Source organism: Cryptomeria japonica, chromosome 5 (assembly GCF_030272615.1).
Source record: "Cryptomeria japonica chromosome 5, Sugi_1.0, whole genome shotgun sequence".
In the NCBI taxonomy this organism is placed as follows: domain Eukaryota; kingdom Viridiplantae; phylum Streptophyta; class Pinopsida; order Cupressales; family Cupressaceae; genus Cryptomeria; species Cryptomeria japonica.
The window spans coordinates 508,672,904-508,689,296 of NC_081409.1; the positions used below are offsets into that span (position 1 = coordinate 508,672,904).

At 43.7% G+C, this 16,393-nt stretch overlaps 1 protein-coding gene across 12 annotated transcripts in view; it reads left to right on the top strand.

The window, feature by feature from the left end:
* LOC131064878 (digalactosyldiacylglycerol synthase 2, chloroplastic) overlaps positions 1 to 16,393 on the top strand; it is a 95,446-nt gene that overhangs the window by 71,552 nt on the left and 7,501 nt on the right. For all 12 annotated transcript variants that reach the window (XR_009111328.2, XM_057999198.2, XM_057999195.2 and 9 more), the window contains one exon: positions 14,434 to 14,700. Coding sequence is in view for 11 of the 12 variants with exons in the window: in XM_057999198.2 (XP_057855181.1) it covers positions 14,434 to 14,700 (267 nt within the window). In the remaining variant the exon portion in view is untranslated. The remainder of the gene's footprint in view (positions 1 to 14,433; positions 14,701 to 16,393) is intronic.

Here is a 16,393-nt window from a genome sequence, read left to right on the forward strand (position 1 = left end):
GCAGGTCATCTCTAGCTGAGCCAACTGGGCCCTCTCTGCTGCCCAGGAGGCCTGCTGAGTGCATCCCTCTCCAACGCGACTCTAGTAGCTTCTTGGACCTCCGACTCATGCTGGGCACGCCTTAGGGCATAGTAGGCGTCCCAGTAGACCTGCTCCATCTCGCGGACAACTGCCGTCACCCAACTCTCCACAATGGCTGATGCACACGCCAAGCCTGGAGCATCTCCTCCGTCTCAGTAGTTGGCCAACCCTGAGACTCAAAGCATGTAGTAAAGGCTGCGGAACAGCCCACTTGCATAAACTGTAGGGCCCTCTCCAACTCCACCACAACCTGCTGCAATGCGTGCGACTGGGCAGTGGCCACTACCCGCCTACCCCTCGTCACCATGTCTACTAGATAGGCCTCAATATCCTCCCCCTCCTACTCCGAAGGCTGTGAAGTCTGTGGCGGAGCTGACACAACTGCATCCTACTGTGAAGGTACCTCCACCGCCACTAATGATGTACCCTCCCCTGGCGTCTGGATGGCAGAGACGACCTCTCCTGCCACATGCCCCACTGCTGGCACATGTGTCTCGCCAGAGGAATCGTCCAAGTCAACTACCTCTGCTCTAGTCTTTCGAAACGGTGAAAATACAACAGCTCCCTCCGGTTGTGCCAAAGTCATCTGAAATCTCTGTGTGAGCCAGCTCTCCATAACCACGACCGACGGGTCGACACACATCTCTATGACCGGGGGATGGGCTGCTGTCATCGGCTCCTCCAACAAAGACGCTGAAACAGTCACCACGGCCTCAGTCCCCACAACGTCCAACCGCACCTGAGGCTCCGTATCCACTACCTCCCTTAGTCCCTGCTCCTCGGCGACTACTACCTGATGCGGTGACTCCTCCATCCCTGACTCTGCCATGTCCTTCGTAAGTGCTGCCGTGGTTGGGCCCGGTGATGCTACCTGGTGCTGTAGGGGGCCAAGTGTAACTGGCGTGCGGCTCTGTCCGAAGGCCGGAATAAAGGTGCCGCCTACTCCAGATGATGGCATCGGCGTGCCCATCGGTAGCAGGGGTGGGGCAAACAGGACCCGCTCCTCCGTCGCCGTGTTGCTATCATCCTCCTCTTCCGCTTCTGATTCCTCTGTGCTACTGGAATCCCTCCCGCTGTCAGGCTCCCCTGAAGCTGAGGCCGTATCTACCGCCCGTTTCCGCTTCGTGGAAGAGTGCCCAATGTCCAAGTGCCTCTAATACATTATTGGAGGCTCACCTGCTGCCAACGGTCCCTGTGGCCGTACCTCCAGCTTTGCCTCCGGCACTGCTTCCTGCGTGGCCTCCAGGAACAACCCTATAGCATAGTGCGGCATATAGAATGTGTGATGCTGCATTGTCAAAAACTCATACATGCGCTCTGCGAGTAACGCGGCCCAATCATACACAATGCCATTCATCAACCCGTTCATAAGCATAATCTGAGGGAGGGCGATGTCCGATGCCCTACCCGACCCTGTCAATCTGCTCTTGATGACATCCATAATGCACCGCCAGTGGCCCTCTGCAACAAAGGTCTTACGGATTCCTTGACCCTTCGTGGCATTAGCCACGCTGTCCAGCTTTGTTGTCGTCAAGTTCCTGGAGATTAGTTTAATCCATCGCTCCTTCTCCTCCCGCTTCATCTTTTTAGCCTTCAATTCTATTTTATTGCCCTGTCTGCCTAGAATGCCGAATACCCTCGTGAAGTCCCTCGCTTTGAATGATATGGTAACATCCCTCCCGAGGTATTCAAAAGTGCTGGTGCATGTGTGTCTGTCGAAGGTGTCCACCATGAACCGTAGGGCACCCTCATACTCGCGGATAGGAAACACGGGCATCCGAATAGCCCACTCCACTTCCGCCTTATGGAGGTTTTGCTTCACCAGATCATTGTCAAGAGTGTCTTGCCACCATTTCCGACATTCCGACCCATTCAGGCCTTCAAAGGTGATGTTTTGGGGTGTTAATGTATTTTTCACACTTATGGCAGCCTGTGGTGCTTTCTGCTTTTGCTTCTGTCGGGCGCTGTGATCCATGGTGCTGCCTGCAACACGTACGCTTGATGATAAAACCTTGGTATTGCTATCCCTTTGGCTGCTACTGGAGGAAGCTTGCAGCTGTTTTTTCCAACTTCGTTTCCCTGCTGAATCCATTAATCTCTGGTATAACTGATTTCTGGTTAAAAATTGTACAGTCGTTGGACACCTTCATAACGACCTCCTTCTGTTGTGTATGGCTGTTGCTGTGCGGGCTGGGCTGCGTGACGGTTGTGGGTTTCCTTCGCCTTCTTTTTTCTTTTTCTCCCTTTGCGTTCCTCCTCTTTTTTTTTTCCCCTGTGCGTGGGCTGCGTGGTGCTTTTTGTGTTTGCGGGGGTTATGTTTTTTTTTTTTTTCATTTTAATTGTTTTGTCTTTGTGGGCTTCGGGCTTTGTAGTTGCGGGTGCCACTGCACGACGGTGGTTACCACTGCACGGTGGTCCCACCGTACGGTGGTTCCACTGTGGCCCCCTTTTTAAATTTTTTTTTTTTGGGACCGTATGGTCGCCTGTCGTACGACCGTACGGATTTTTTTTTTTTTCAATTATTTCTTCTGGAGGGTCCGGGATTGGGTGCCTGTTCATGGTACGGTTTTAATTTTGATCCGTTGACGGCGTCTGGCACCTCCTTCGTGTCCAACGTCCACAACTTAATCGCCCCATTGGTATTGACCTCGCGTACCTTGAAAGGCCCCAGCCATCGCACTTTAAACTTTTCTGGTTTGATTTCGTTCCTCCCATTGAATTTCAACACTAGCTGTCCAGGAGTAAACTTCATTCGCCGAAGGTGCTTGTCGTGCCAGAGCTTTCGTCTTTGCTGGGCGGCCTCTATGGCCCATTGTGCTAGCATTCTTTTTTCGTCCAACTTACTTAAGGCATACAGTCTCTCCCTCAGGCTCTCCATATCCCCGAGTCTGTTCTCTACTGCAATGCCAAGGCTTGGCACCATGAATTCCGCTGGCACCACCGCTTCCTGCCCGTACATGAGTTGGAACAGGGTCTGACCCATGGTCACCTTGTAAGTCGTTCTGTAGGCCCATAGTACAGAGGGTAACTTCTCTTCCCAATCTTCTTTTTCTACTCTGTAGGACTTGTAAATTACCGATACCAATATTTTGTTCGTGGCCTCCGCCTGGCCATTGGCACGTGGGTAGTACGGGCTCGATAATGAGTGAAAAATCTTGAACTCTGAGGTCAACAGCCGTATGACATGGTTCACAAAGTGGCCCCCCCGGTCACTGGTCAATTGGATAGGTATGCCATATCGCGTAATGATTTGTTCATAGATAAATTTTGCCGTGCTTACTGCAGAGTTATCTGGGAGAGCCCTCGCCTCCACCCACTTAGTCAAGTATTGCGTCAAACCACAATGTACCGGCACCGTCGTGTGCGGCTAGCCTTGAGAGGCCCTACAAAGTCGAGTCCCCATCGTTCGAAGAGTTCTTGTGCATGCGACGGGTTGAGGGGCATGAAGTCCCGCTTTAGAGGTTTGCCCGCCTGTTGGCAAGTGTCGCACCCCACGACCCACTCCCTGGCGTCGTGATGTACGGTTGGCCACCACAGTCCTGCCAGAAGCACCTTGCGGGCTGTAGTGTCTGGGCCCATATGTCCACCTGCGGGTCCTTCGTGTGCCTCCCTTAATACGCTCGAGACTTCTTCCTCCATGACACAACGCCTTAATACCTGGTCCGGCCCCATTTTGTAGAGTAACCCATTGACGAGCGAAAAAGTCCTGCTCCTTAATACGAGCTTTCTCCGTTCCCCTGGAGGCATACCCTCCCGAAATCGAGACGTCGACAGGTACTCTCCAATCTTCTTGTACCACGCAGGAAGTATGACTATTTGGAACAAGTGCGCATCCGGAAAATCATCATTTACTCCCTCTGGAGGTTCCCCTGACTTAATCTGGGACAGCTGGTCGGCTATGACATGGCTTCGCCCCGGTCTTACCACAATTAAAAATGTGAACTCCTGTAGTAGCAATAGCCAATGGCTTATCCTCCCCTGGATAATAGGCTTGTTTACAAAGTACATGAGTGCTTGGTGGTCTACGTAAAATGTGAATGGTGTGGCCAGGAGGTAATGACGGAATTTTTGCATGGCATAGACCATACCGAGGGCTTCACGTTCTGTGGTACTGTAGTTCTTTTCTGCCTTCGAGAGCAACCTGTTGGCAAAATAAACGGGGTGGTCCAACCTGTGTCCTCCTACTTGGGCTAATGTAGCCTTGATGGCATAGTTTGAGGCATCCACGTGAACGTGGAATTCCTTATCCCAATTCGGGTATGCCAGTGTGGGTGCTCCCATCAACCTTGTCTTCAGCTCTTCAAAGGCCTTGCTTTGTGGCTCTGTCCAGATGTATGGTTCCCCTTTCCGTGTCAACTTATCCAACGGGTGGGACACCTCAGCGAAGTTCTTGATGAACCTCCTGTAGTACCCCACATGACCAAGGAAGGACTTTATCCCCGTGACGTCCGTAGGAGGTTCCATTTCTACTATTACCCGAATCTTGTCTGGGTCCGTTTTCAATCCTTCTTTACACACAATGTGTCCCAGCAATCTTCCCTGTGGTACCATGAATCTACATTTTTTCGGGTTGAGGGCCAATCGTGCCCTCCGACATCTCTCTAGGCACTCCCCGAGGGTTTTTAGGTGGATGTCTTGTCCGTTGTAAATAGACCAATCATCGAGGAAGGCTTTGAAGTTCCCCATTGACATCTTGTCGAAGATGTGCAAGATGATGCGCTGAAAGGTGGCAGGTGCATCGCATAGACCAAAGGGCATTCGGTTGTATGCATACACATCGTCCTCCACCACGAAGGTTGTTTTCAACTTATCTTCCTCCGCGATGGATATCTGGTTGTATCCACAGAACCCATCCATGAAGGAATAGATTTCATGTCCAGCTACTTCCTCCAAGATGCTGTCGGTGAAGGGTATGGGAAACGGGTCTTTAATAGTGACAGCGTTCAGGCACCGAAAGTCTACACAGATCCGGAACTGATTGGCCTCTTTCTTGAGGGAAATCACAATGGGAGACACCCATTGGCTTGTCTGCACTTTGAAGATTATGCCTGCTTCCAACATCCGCTCAATTTCGTCGTTCACTCGTGCAGCATAATTTTTGTTCATACGGTAAGCCGCTTCCTTACCGGTTGGGCTCTCGGTACTAATGTTATTCGGTGTACACACAACTCTGGGGGCATGCCCTTCAAGTCCTTGTATGTCCATGCAAAGACATCCTTGTATTCAAGGAAAATTTTGAAGGCTGCGGCCTTCAGCACTGGATTCCAGTCATCTCCGACAAGGATGATCTTGGGGTCACTCGCCCCCCCGAGATTTGTCTCCTTTAAATTGGCTTCCTGATATTTAATGGGCTTCCCCTTCGGGAATTGGTGTGCCGGCGTCTCATTCACCGAGGCCTCCCCTTCCTTGTACTCGCCATATTCTGGGGGAAATATATCTGGTTCTTCCTCGATGCTCAATACATTGCACGAGGGTGTAAATAATTCATAATCTCCCATTTGCCAATGGAAGAGGCCATTCAAGGAGTCCCCGTCATCCCCTGAGCATGCCTCCAGTTCTAACACCCCTTCGTCACTAGGTTCCATGCGGCGTCCGTCTTCGCCCTCCGCTAACTGGTCTCACTCAAATTCCGAGTCGGAGGAGGATGCCAACTCCTCACTCACCATCTACGTACGGAGATCGATCACGTACTTCCTCCCCACGTTTTCCAAGGACAGAGTATTATGCTTCCAGTTATGGTTCGCTTTTGCTGCAATGAGCCACCCACGCCCGAGGATGGCGTCATACCCTTTCTGCTTCAGGGGAATTACTACAAAATCCAGCACGAAGGGCTGTGTGCCAATCATCACTTGCTAGTCCATGAGGGTACCAAGGGGTTTAATCCCATGCTGATCTGCTCCTAGTAGGTTGAACGTGGGGGGCCACAAATGTAGGCTTTCCTAGTTTTTTCCATGTCGCTTCTAGGATCACATTTACTCCTGATCCTCCGTCCACAATAGTGTCTGTCAAGGTAGTCCCCAGTATATGCCCATTTCTACTACCGCCGGTTGGCGTCCGCTGTTGACTACCAACAACATGGGGTTGACCGTGGGGCTTAGGACCTCCCTTAACGCAGAGTCGGTTGTGGGGCTCACGACCTCCCTCATTTTCACCTGTGAAGGTACAGAGTTTAAGATAGCCGTTTTTAGCTGCGGCATGGTCTCCAGGATGTCTTGAATTCTCACAGGTACCTCCATCTACAATATTTGCCGTAAGATTTCCTCTTCTCCCCTCGTCCGTAGCGGACTTGCGGTCTGGTGGCTGTTCTGCCTTTGTGCGGCCATTTCCTTTGTGATCTCGTCTCTTGCTTCCCGCACCCTCTCAGTCTCCGTGCGGGGATTTGGGTATGCACTCTTTTTGGCCTACACCCTGGTGATTGCCAACACTTCCGCCTTTGTGGGTTCTATGTTTAGAAGGTTTACACCAGGCTTCGAGCAATTGGCGTCCTCATGGTCACCTCGCCCGCACTATCGGCAGAGGTGCTGAGGGTTGGCTTCCTTTGTGCAATCGTAGGCGAAGTGTCCCCACTGATTGCAGGCCCTACACTGGATCATTGGCCGGCCTTTGGCGTCATACTGGATCCGGTTTCTGTTATTGTTATTGTTATTGTTATTATTTCTTCCGCCGTCGCGTCTGTTATCTCGGTATCCTCCAGATGATGCCATTGTGTTTGTTTGTTGGCCCGTACCCGCAGGTGCGGATGTTGTGGCCTGCTCCGTGAACAACACCTGGTTCATTTGCGTATTTCGGGTTTTCATGTTGTATGGGCACTCCTTGGTGGAGTGTCCCATCACTTGGCAAATCTCGCAGAATGCCTTCTTCTGGCAAGTACCCTTTGTGTGCCCCTCTTTGCACTTAGTGCACCATATGTCCCCTTCAGTCCGACCGGTGCTTCTCATTGTTTTGAATTCTCTCCTCATTCGCTCCATGTCTTTCTGGAGCGCTTGCACTCGTTTGCTAGCCTCGCTGTCACTGCTGCTTTCCTGTGACGAGTCATCCTCCTCGGACGAGCTATCCTCCTTCTTCTTTTTCTTCGATGTCTTGGTCTCGCTCTCGAGATCCATCGCTCTATTGTATGTATCTTCGTACGATGTAGGTGGAACGATTTTCATCTTCTTTCGGAGGGAATGCTTTAGTCCCTCCACGAACCATCGCTTTTTCAACCCATCTGCTGGTTGACTCTCCATTTTTCCCAGTAGTTCCTTCAGCCGTCGACTATAAGCTCGCGCTGTCTCGTTCTTATTCTGCTTCGTTCCATAGATCTCGGCGACTATTTCGTTGTCATCTCTCAGGAGGCGGAACTCTATCCCAAACTCCTTCTTCAGGTCGAGCCATGTGCCGACTTTGGCCTTGTCCATATCTGAGTACCAGTCTATGGCCACTCCTCTCAAGGTTGCTGGGAATTGTGTTACCCATTCATCTTGATCGGTAACACCGTTTGCTGACCATATGGTTTCGCACGTTCGACAATGGCGGACAGGATCTTCCTTCCCGTCGCTGTTGAACTTCGGTAGTTTCTGTTTGCTTGCCATTGATGGGGGTCGTCTCCCCTGAGGTGGCTGTTGCTGTGTCTGAGCCCCTGCGCCGCTCCCTCCAGCGCCCGTGGTGTGTCCTGCATGGGTGACTGGTGGTACGGTGTTCTGCCTGCCGTGCGTCGCACCTACAGCCGTATGGTTGCCCTCCCCCTCGTTCTCACCTGCGCCCACTCCTTGCTCTCCTTGGTGATCCTCACTCCGTGGTGTAAGGGATAAGTTTCTAAATTGATCCTGAGTCTCCTCGACTAGATTTCGCCGTAACCTTGTTTCTTCTAGAAACTCTTCGTGGCTCCGCGCCCTACGGTGTTCTGGCGATGCGTAGAAATTTCCCTCGGCTTTTGCACCCTCTGTGACACCTCCGTGACACCTCTGTGGTTCCCTTCGGGCCACCCTTCGGCAGGTCGTCCTTCGGCAAGTTGCCTCAGCCTCCGTCTCCGTTCTACTCGCTGCTCCAAAATCAAGGCCCTCTGTGCGGCCTCCCACTCGTCCGTTTCTGCTTTTTTATTTCTATCTTTATTCAATAGGTCGGGCATTAATTGCCGCACATTTCCATAACTCACGATACATAAATCAAAACACGTCTTTATTAATTCATTCCTCAAATACAACTCGTGTCAATGACACTTTTATTTGAATATAGAAGATTCAAGGTTCAATTCCTTCCTGGCCTAGTGCCATCCCGTTCTGCTTCCCGTCGGCTGTTATCTTCGTACTGTTGAAGGATCTGTTGGCGTCGCTCTTCCTGGGCAATCTCCTCCAGGTGAGCTTGTTGTGCTAGCGATGCCTGTGCAAGCAACCGGGGGAGATGGTTCATCAACCGATTTACTGCCGGGCTCACCTCCAACGCTGTCCACACAACACTTGGTGGGATTTCCGCCTCCGTCGCCTCTCGTCGGACGTAGGTCTGGATGGCTACCTAGAGCAGAATTGAGAATTCTCTCGTTGCGCTGTCTTCTCCTGTGTAAAGTTCTGTTTGTGCGTCGTCGGCCTCTGGGTTTATCTCACCAACGGGTAGGCCCATCGTGTCCGTGCGCCATCCGCGTCTTCCGTTCCCAAGTACGTCTAGGCAACGACGCCAAATGTTTGCCCTCTCGGGTGAATAACTTCGAACATAAAGCACGTAATGCAGAATGATAATGCCATAGATATCAGACAAGTATAAGAGATGTTATTCCATTCATAAATTGTGTGTTACAAGTTACATTCCGAAGTATATAAGGGTACCGAGGGGGTGCGAGCGCCAACTGTCGCACCGCAACTACCACCCCTCGGTTGCCAACTAACCAAGGCAATTACACATAATTAACTAGCCTTATTCCCGTGTACAATAATGCCGCCAACAGCTGCTGATGCTGCAAGATAGGGATAAAAAGAAAACAAACAACCAAAGGTTTCTATAGGTTGTATGGAAGTCAAGGACCTTTGGACGAGGTGCATCACTGTACATCAGGAGGATTTGATATCTAGCGGAAAACATAGAAATGATGATAGATCTAGGATTTGGAAGAGTAAGTCCAACCAAGCAGCAATAGTGATAATTGCAATGACAAATGTAAAGTGAAACACAGTACAATGGGATGACACTTTGTAAGCACTTGCTCTATGAAATCTGAGAAATGAATTCAGTTGTATCTAGAAAAGTCATCATTGAAAGTGTTCATATATAAAACTTGAAAAATGCACTTTTATCATAGTCTCATAAGATCAATATGCTCAATCTCCAAATGCCTTTGCGCTTTCCTATATTTTCTGCCATCTAAATTTTCCTTAAAGTTCTTTCCAAGCACAAAACCTTGAACTATTGGATAAACCATTGACTATGTGAAATTTGGCTATTATTTAGAGAATTTTATGATAAAGACGAGCAGTCTCCTCATGCCATAACTTAGTAACCTCTATAACATGTGCAATGCTTGATCAACATAACTAGAGGCTACAAGTGCAAAAAATTGTTAACATCTTGGATAAAACATTTGTGTAACCAAAAATTTTCTTTCTTTGATATTCAAGTAATTTGGTGCAGTGAAAACTCTCTTTTTTTGATAGGTGAATTGTGGACTAGGGTTCCATTCCCCTTTCAAAAAAATGAACAACAAATTTTGCATTCACCCTATTAACAAGGTGCTGAACACATACAAATGAGCTTCTTTGAGTTTCTACTAAAAGTTTCCATTTTCATCCTTCTTGGATGATCTCAAAGACATTTGGTGCTTTTTGTTTCTTTGAGTAGGTTCCTTTTTCTTTTTAACCTTAGTCCATTACTGATCATACAATGGCCTCTTTTGTGATTTAGGCTTGGTAAATTTTTATTGCTCCACATCATTCCTTGGGCTCTCCACTTCACACCTTGGTGTCTCCATATCTAAATCTATTTTTACTTTCAAATTTGTTGGGGCCTTAGAATCCTATCCAACTTTTTGGATTTGAGTGCCAAAAAGGCCACCTTCTTGTATATAACCCTAATAGGAGTAGCTCCAAAACAATCTTGCAAATATGGAGAAATGAAAGAATAAGAAGGGGGAACCCATTTAAAACAACATGTGGAGGGTCTTTCTTAGGTAGATACCTAGGAGGGATAACAAAATTGATGGAACTCAACACCAAAGCACCAAGTACGTTTTGCATGAGGTGAATGAATTCCCTACTTAGTAACAAGTCTTTTGTGGTAATGAGAGTGATGCTCAATTGGAAAACATTTTTGGTGTTTCATGAGTTTGGGTTGGACAAGTTGGTATTCATAGCCACACCTTTTTGGTGCATCATGATTTGAGAGGTGTGGTGTCTTGAAGGAATTGAGAAGTTTGTAAACAACCTTCTTACCCTTTTTTCTCCTACGTATTGCTAAATCCTCAATCCACACTGCCTGAATTTGTGTCGTGTGATTGGTTTCCTTTTGTTAATGCTACACTAGAAGCCCTACAATCTCCCTTGGAGGTAGCGAGTGCCTCCTTGCAGCTATAGGTGGCATGTAGAGATGATTTTCTTACCCCTTTATTCTTTATGTGATATAATTCATGATTGTCTATTTGAAGAGATTTAGGGTTAGCACCATATCAAGCAGTGGAATCGCTAAGTGTAGGAGGCATAGCGAGGAAACAAAACTAGACAAAAATTAATGTTTAGACATTAGTAAATTTTCCATTTTCTACCTTAACATCTCTAATCCTTCTTGCATCTAATGCATCACTTTTTTCTGCAAAAAATGTCTTCCTCCAATAGTTGCTACTTTCAATATTTTTAAATATAGAAGCATAATTTTTCCATGTGGTTTGATGCATTAAAATAGAGCACAATAACCAAAGCTTAAAGATGGCTTTGATACCATGTAGAGATTACATACACTATTATAAAATGTGAGAAAGCATTTGCTAGGTTAGCATACACACAAAATAAGTTAGATACCAATAGCATTGAAATATTGAATTAATTCTCAAGTGTACATACTAGAAAGCATTAATCCAAGATACAGACAGAGTTAAGTACTCCATTATATAATCTTGCATATAAGATATGCACAAGTAAAAGTAAAGGATTTTGTAAGAATGCAAGGTACTGTAGAACACAATTCTTCTACTGAGAGGTGGGTGGGGGGGTGAAACAGTAGAAGAGATAAGATTCAGATCCTTAACCAATGAAAACTTTTGATGAACTTAGCAAAACTTGAAATTGAAACTGAAAGGAATGCAACCACACGATGAAGCCAATACACATGAAATATGTGGAAAACCCAGAATGGGAAAAACCATAGTGAGAAGTGCTGCTAGGGTCTACTGTCGTAATCCAGCCTCACAAAAGTAACATGTACAAGGTTCAAGAGCACCAACACTCACCAAACTCCTTACTTAAGAGCAGCAACTCTTATTGTCACAACCTTCTTAATCTGAGCACCAACTCAGCATCCTTGAGGCACCAACCAAAAGGATGGTACAAAATAAGTTATTACTGATTTCAAATCTGCAATATTATACTTCACAACTGTGAAGGTATACAAGCAAAGTATTACAAACTGAATAGTACCACCCTTCAGATGTTTTGATCTGTTTTATACATTATAACAATAGTAATCTGCAGATAAACCTTTACAAACTCAGGACTATCAGCAACTCAGAGGTCCTGTCCATAAACTCAGACAAACTTGGCAAAAACTTTTATGAATAGTATACAGTCTGTAATTTTTAGAGAAGCCCTGTTCACACCAACTCAACACAACTTCATCAAACAAGATATCATAAACCACTACATTATCAGATCTTATTTACCGTTTGAAATTTTGAATCAACTAATCAACACAAACTTGCAGCACTGTTTGGATCTGTCAAAATAAATAAATTGTACAAGTACTGTATACCTCAAAGTTTGCACACTGTTAGCATCTTGTATTTGATCTGATTTTCTTCAATAATTAATACATACTCACTCCACTCACCACACAGAATTGATTGCAGACTCTTGTTCATAAGTTTTGTCATTCTGAATAATGCCTCTCTGCAACATTATTATGGTTTCTTTTCAAGATTCTCTTGACATTGTAAGAAACACCATACTCACAGAACTTAACCAGTTTTACATAATTGAATTCTTCACAAGTTGATACCAAGTAACCAAACTCATCATGAATAGCACACCTTTTTCTTTGCTTCAGCGATCAACAATCAACACTTCTACATCGGGGATATTACACTCTATTTAAAAGATTGAATCTAGTTTCAACTACCTTAGCAGTTGCAACCAAAGCTTAACTAAACCCAAACAGTTTCAACTGAAACTAACCAATCCCAAGCAGTTTCAACTGAAAGTACTAACCAAACCTTTTCCAATATAATGCGCTGAAGAAGAATACGAAGAATATTGTTTAGTGGTGAGTTAACACAGACAGTTCATAACTGTTGAAATCCATTCCATAACAAACTCAGCATATGTTCAGTATTCTACAAGATCAATACGATGCTTGCCTGAATTGTTTTATCAAGTTCACAATGAATGAATACTGTATGTGATGAATTAGTACAAGCAGGACAATCTTTTTGATCTGCAACTCATCTCTTCATCAACGTATACCTGTAAGTGTTCTGAAACTCAATATAAATCTGTTCAATGACCACTATCTGTTTTTGACAATCAATGTCAATGTGTCTAACAGGTACAAGTCGAAAATTTTACAATGCATAGGTGGAAGCATGCAACTTACAACAAGAAGATTCAACAAAGCATGCAAAGCACAAGTGGATTGAATGCATAGGTGGAAGCATGCAACTTACAACAAGAAGATTCCACAAAGCATGCAAAGCACAAGTGGAGGAATGCGTAGGTGGAAGCATGTGACTTACAACAAGAAGATTCCACAAAGCATGCAAAGCACAAGTGGAGGAATGTATGATTTCAAACATACAAAGACATGTGGAAGATTCTTCTTATGAGGAAAAGACAATTTCCTACAAAGAATAGCAACACATGAGAAGATTTACATTGGTTACTATTGAATACCTAGGCAAATACAATCATTAATAATGTGCTCTGAAACATCAAATCAATTTTTGTTTGTGTTTTTCCTAGAAGCTTGCATTTCAAAGAACCACATTCTCATGATATACATACAATGTTTGTGTGTTTATGTTGTGCACATGCATGTTTGGATGCATTGTGTGTGTGTGTGTGAATGGTTGACCTATACATTCCAAAGTTAAAGAACATGCTGCAAATTTCAAACCTAAGCAAATTGGTAATTCAGATTCAGAAGATCACTCACTTAAAACTGAACACCACATTTGCATAGAAAGAGTCAAAGAAGTAGCAGTGGCAGATCTTTGCATCAAATGATGTTTGAGAAAAGAAGTTGATATTAGGTTTCATGCACACAATCTGAATATTAATGAGAGAATCTGGGAATGAGGTACTCATTGTGGTTCAATATCAACATTCTAAAGAGATCCATCACCTAAGGAATAGTGGCATTTAATGTTATTTAATTAGTCATTATAGTTTATTAGTGACTGTAATGGCTAATGCATTTTCTTATTTTCTCTTCCACCATCATTTACTTTACTAGAGTAATATTTACTGGGGTGCTAGTTCACAATTCATATGTATTTTTTCATCCTAATGATGGATCATGTGGTGCAGTCTGAAATTCAATTAAAATACACAATTTTTTTTCAAAAATCCCATTTCATAATTTTATACACTATGTAAGCCTTAAATATTTAGTGAGAGAGAGGAGGAGAGAGGACTGGATTGATTCTAGGTCTTCTTGCTGTAATGACTTCGGATTGCTGCTAGATCAGAGTCCAATGGTTGGCATGTTGAAAGATATTGATAAAAAGGTCATGAAAACATAAAAATGTTTAACACAAGTTACCCTGAACTCATCTGCTAAATGAGTCATTTTGTTGAGTCAGGAGTACTTTATAGTTTATACTATAGAGACATATAAAATGTAATGGGCTATGCTTAGAGGTCATGACATTGAATAAATTTTGATTATTTGCGTTGTAGTGAAAATTAAATTGGTTATTTAAATATCTTACTATGAATAGAAAAAATAGTTGTGGATTTCGAATTGGGTTAAGCTCAAACTTTGATTTGGTACTCTTAGAGTTTTACTGCTGTGTCTATACTGAAATTACAAGTTTTTATAGATCAAAATTGAAATGACAAGAAGTATTTGATATTCTGAGTATTACTAGGTAGCTAACTTTTATTGTGTGGAGGTTCAAATTTGAGCTAATAATATGACTTACCTAATCTATTTTGATGATTTTTTTTTCAAATATTGATGCAGTATGCAAAGGACAAAAGAAGCATTTTGGCAGCTGGAGACATTTCAGAGTTCATTCCAGACAATGAAGCTGATATTGCTGTCCTCGAGGAACCAGAACATCTCACTTGGTTCCACCATGGAAAGAGATGGACAAAGAAATTTGAAAATGTTATTGGCATTGTCCATACTAACTATCTTGAGTACGTGAAGCGGGAGAAAAATGGGCAATTGAAAGCATTTCTGTTAAAGCATGTGAACAATTGGGTGACAAGAATTTACTGCAACAAAGTTAGTATTCTTCATGTTCATTGATTCTTTTAGTTCCTAGTTTTGGATTTCTACAAGGTTGGAATCTGTTTGTTAAGAAAAATATTTTAGTCTTATGGTGCTCAATGAAGTCTTTATTTCATGAACCCAAATCCTTTGGCAAGCTTGTCATCATGCCAACTAATATGTTGGACAGAATTGATAATGATTCTATAGCATTATACTGGATTGACTCTGGATCTAGGAGAGACATCCCAGATGTGTGACTGACCTTTTTCAGTGATTTTCACTGAGGAGGCTAAATTAAAAAAACAAAAACTGATAATATCATTGCTGAATATACGTGACGAGAGATTTATTGCTCACTACAGGATTACATTTATCCATTACCATTGTTGCATGTACTATCAACACATTCCTTCGAATTTTCTTGTATTTTAAGAATTGGGTTTCAAATTGTGATTGGTAGAAGGGAGGAATTTCCTGTAGGATATAAAATACTGTAGGAAACAGGCCACATAAAATAAAAATGATCACAACATCATTAGTTAGATTATGAAAGCTCAACAAATAGAAGAGGGAGCCCCTTGGAAAGAAAAATGAGGGAACACAAAGGGCGTAAGGAAGCTTGAGGATGCACACCAACAAGAACCATAAGGATTGACAACGAGCAATAATTTATGACAGTGCATGTTTTTGAATATTTATTCAAATGTTTGGAAAATACTTGAGTACAAGAAGAAAACAACAAAAGAAAAGTACTGATGAAAAAAAGAAAGAAAAGGGAACAAATGATAATATTATATTTTGAAGCACATATTCAAAAAAAGTATTGCACTAAAATTAATAGTTAGTAAATGTGAATGTGAGGTGAAATATTTTTATTGAGAAGGCCATTTGACTTGAGCAGGTGCAGTTATATGAGATTAATTAAAATCATAATCCACAACATTGTTAAATCAAATAAATTGAAGTTAAATGACCATAGTTACCCAAAAACTCATAACTCGATCTTTGGTACCCATCCCCCTCTTGGAAAAGAGATACACATCTCCCCAGACATCAAAAAGCTTTAGCTGATATCTCCTTGGATCTTCATACGATCTCCCTAAACAGCCCTGAAAAATTGTGAAACTTCCTATAGGTTCTACTTAAATGTCATATAAATCACATTGAATTTCTCTCTTTTGGTAATTTCTGGTTGAAAAGAGTTGAAAAAACTAAACAAAAAGCTAAGTGGTGTGCATTTTACCTCTTTTTCTACTGAAAATTTAAATGTTTTCTAGAACAGAATTTTGTTATTGAAAACCCAAAATGGTACTGCTAAGAAGAGAAAACAATAAGCATGGTTAAGATGTCTATGTGCATAAGATCTTTTAGATTCATTGGATAGTAAAGTGCCGTAGACCATGTTAGCAGGTTGTACTAAAAAACAGTGTTCCATGGCAGTTGGGGACGGGGGGACAAAGGGCCTAAGTATGGGGACAGCGGGTGGGTGGGGGAGGGGGGTGTAGTGTGGTGCTAATATACATATAGTACTTGAAAAAGTAGTTATGAAAAGATGTATAAGAATTATATTTCAAATGAATTTTTGGTAAATTAGTAAAATAGCAAAATTGCAAATACTAAATACTAAGATTTCTTGAATACTAAATAAAATTTGACAAATGAAATCGTCAAATTAGAGATTTCTATTATATCAAAAATATGATTT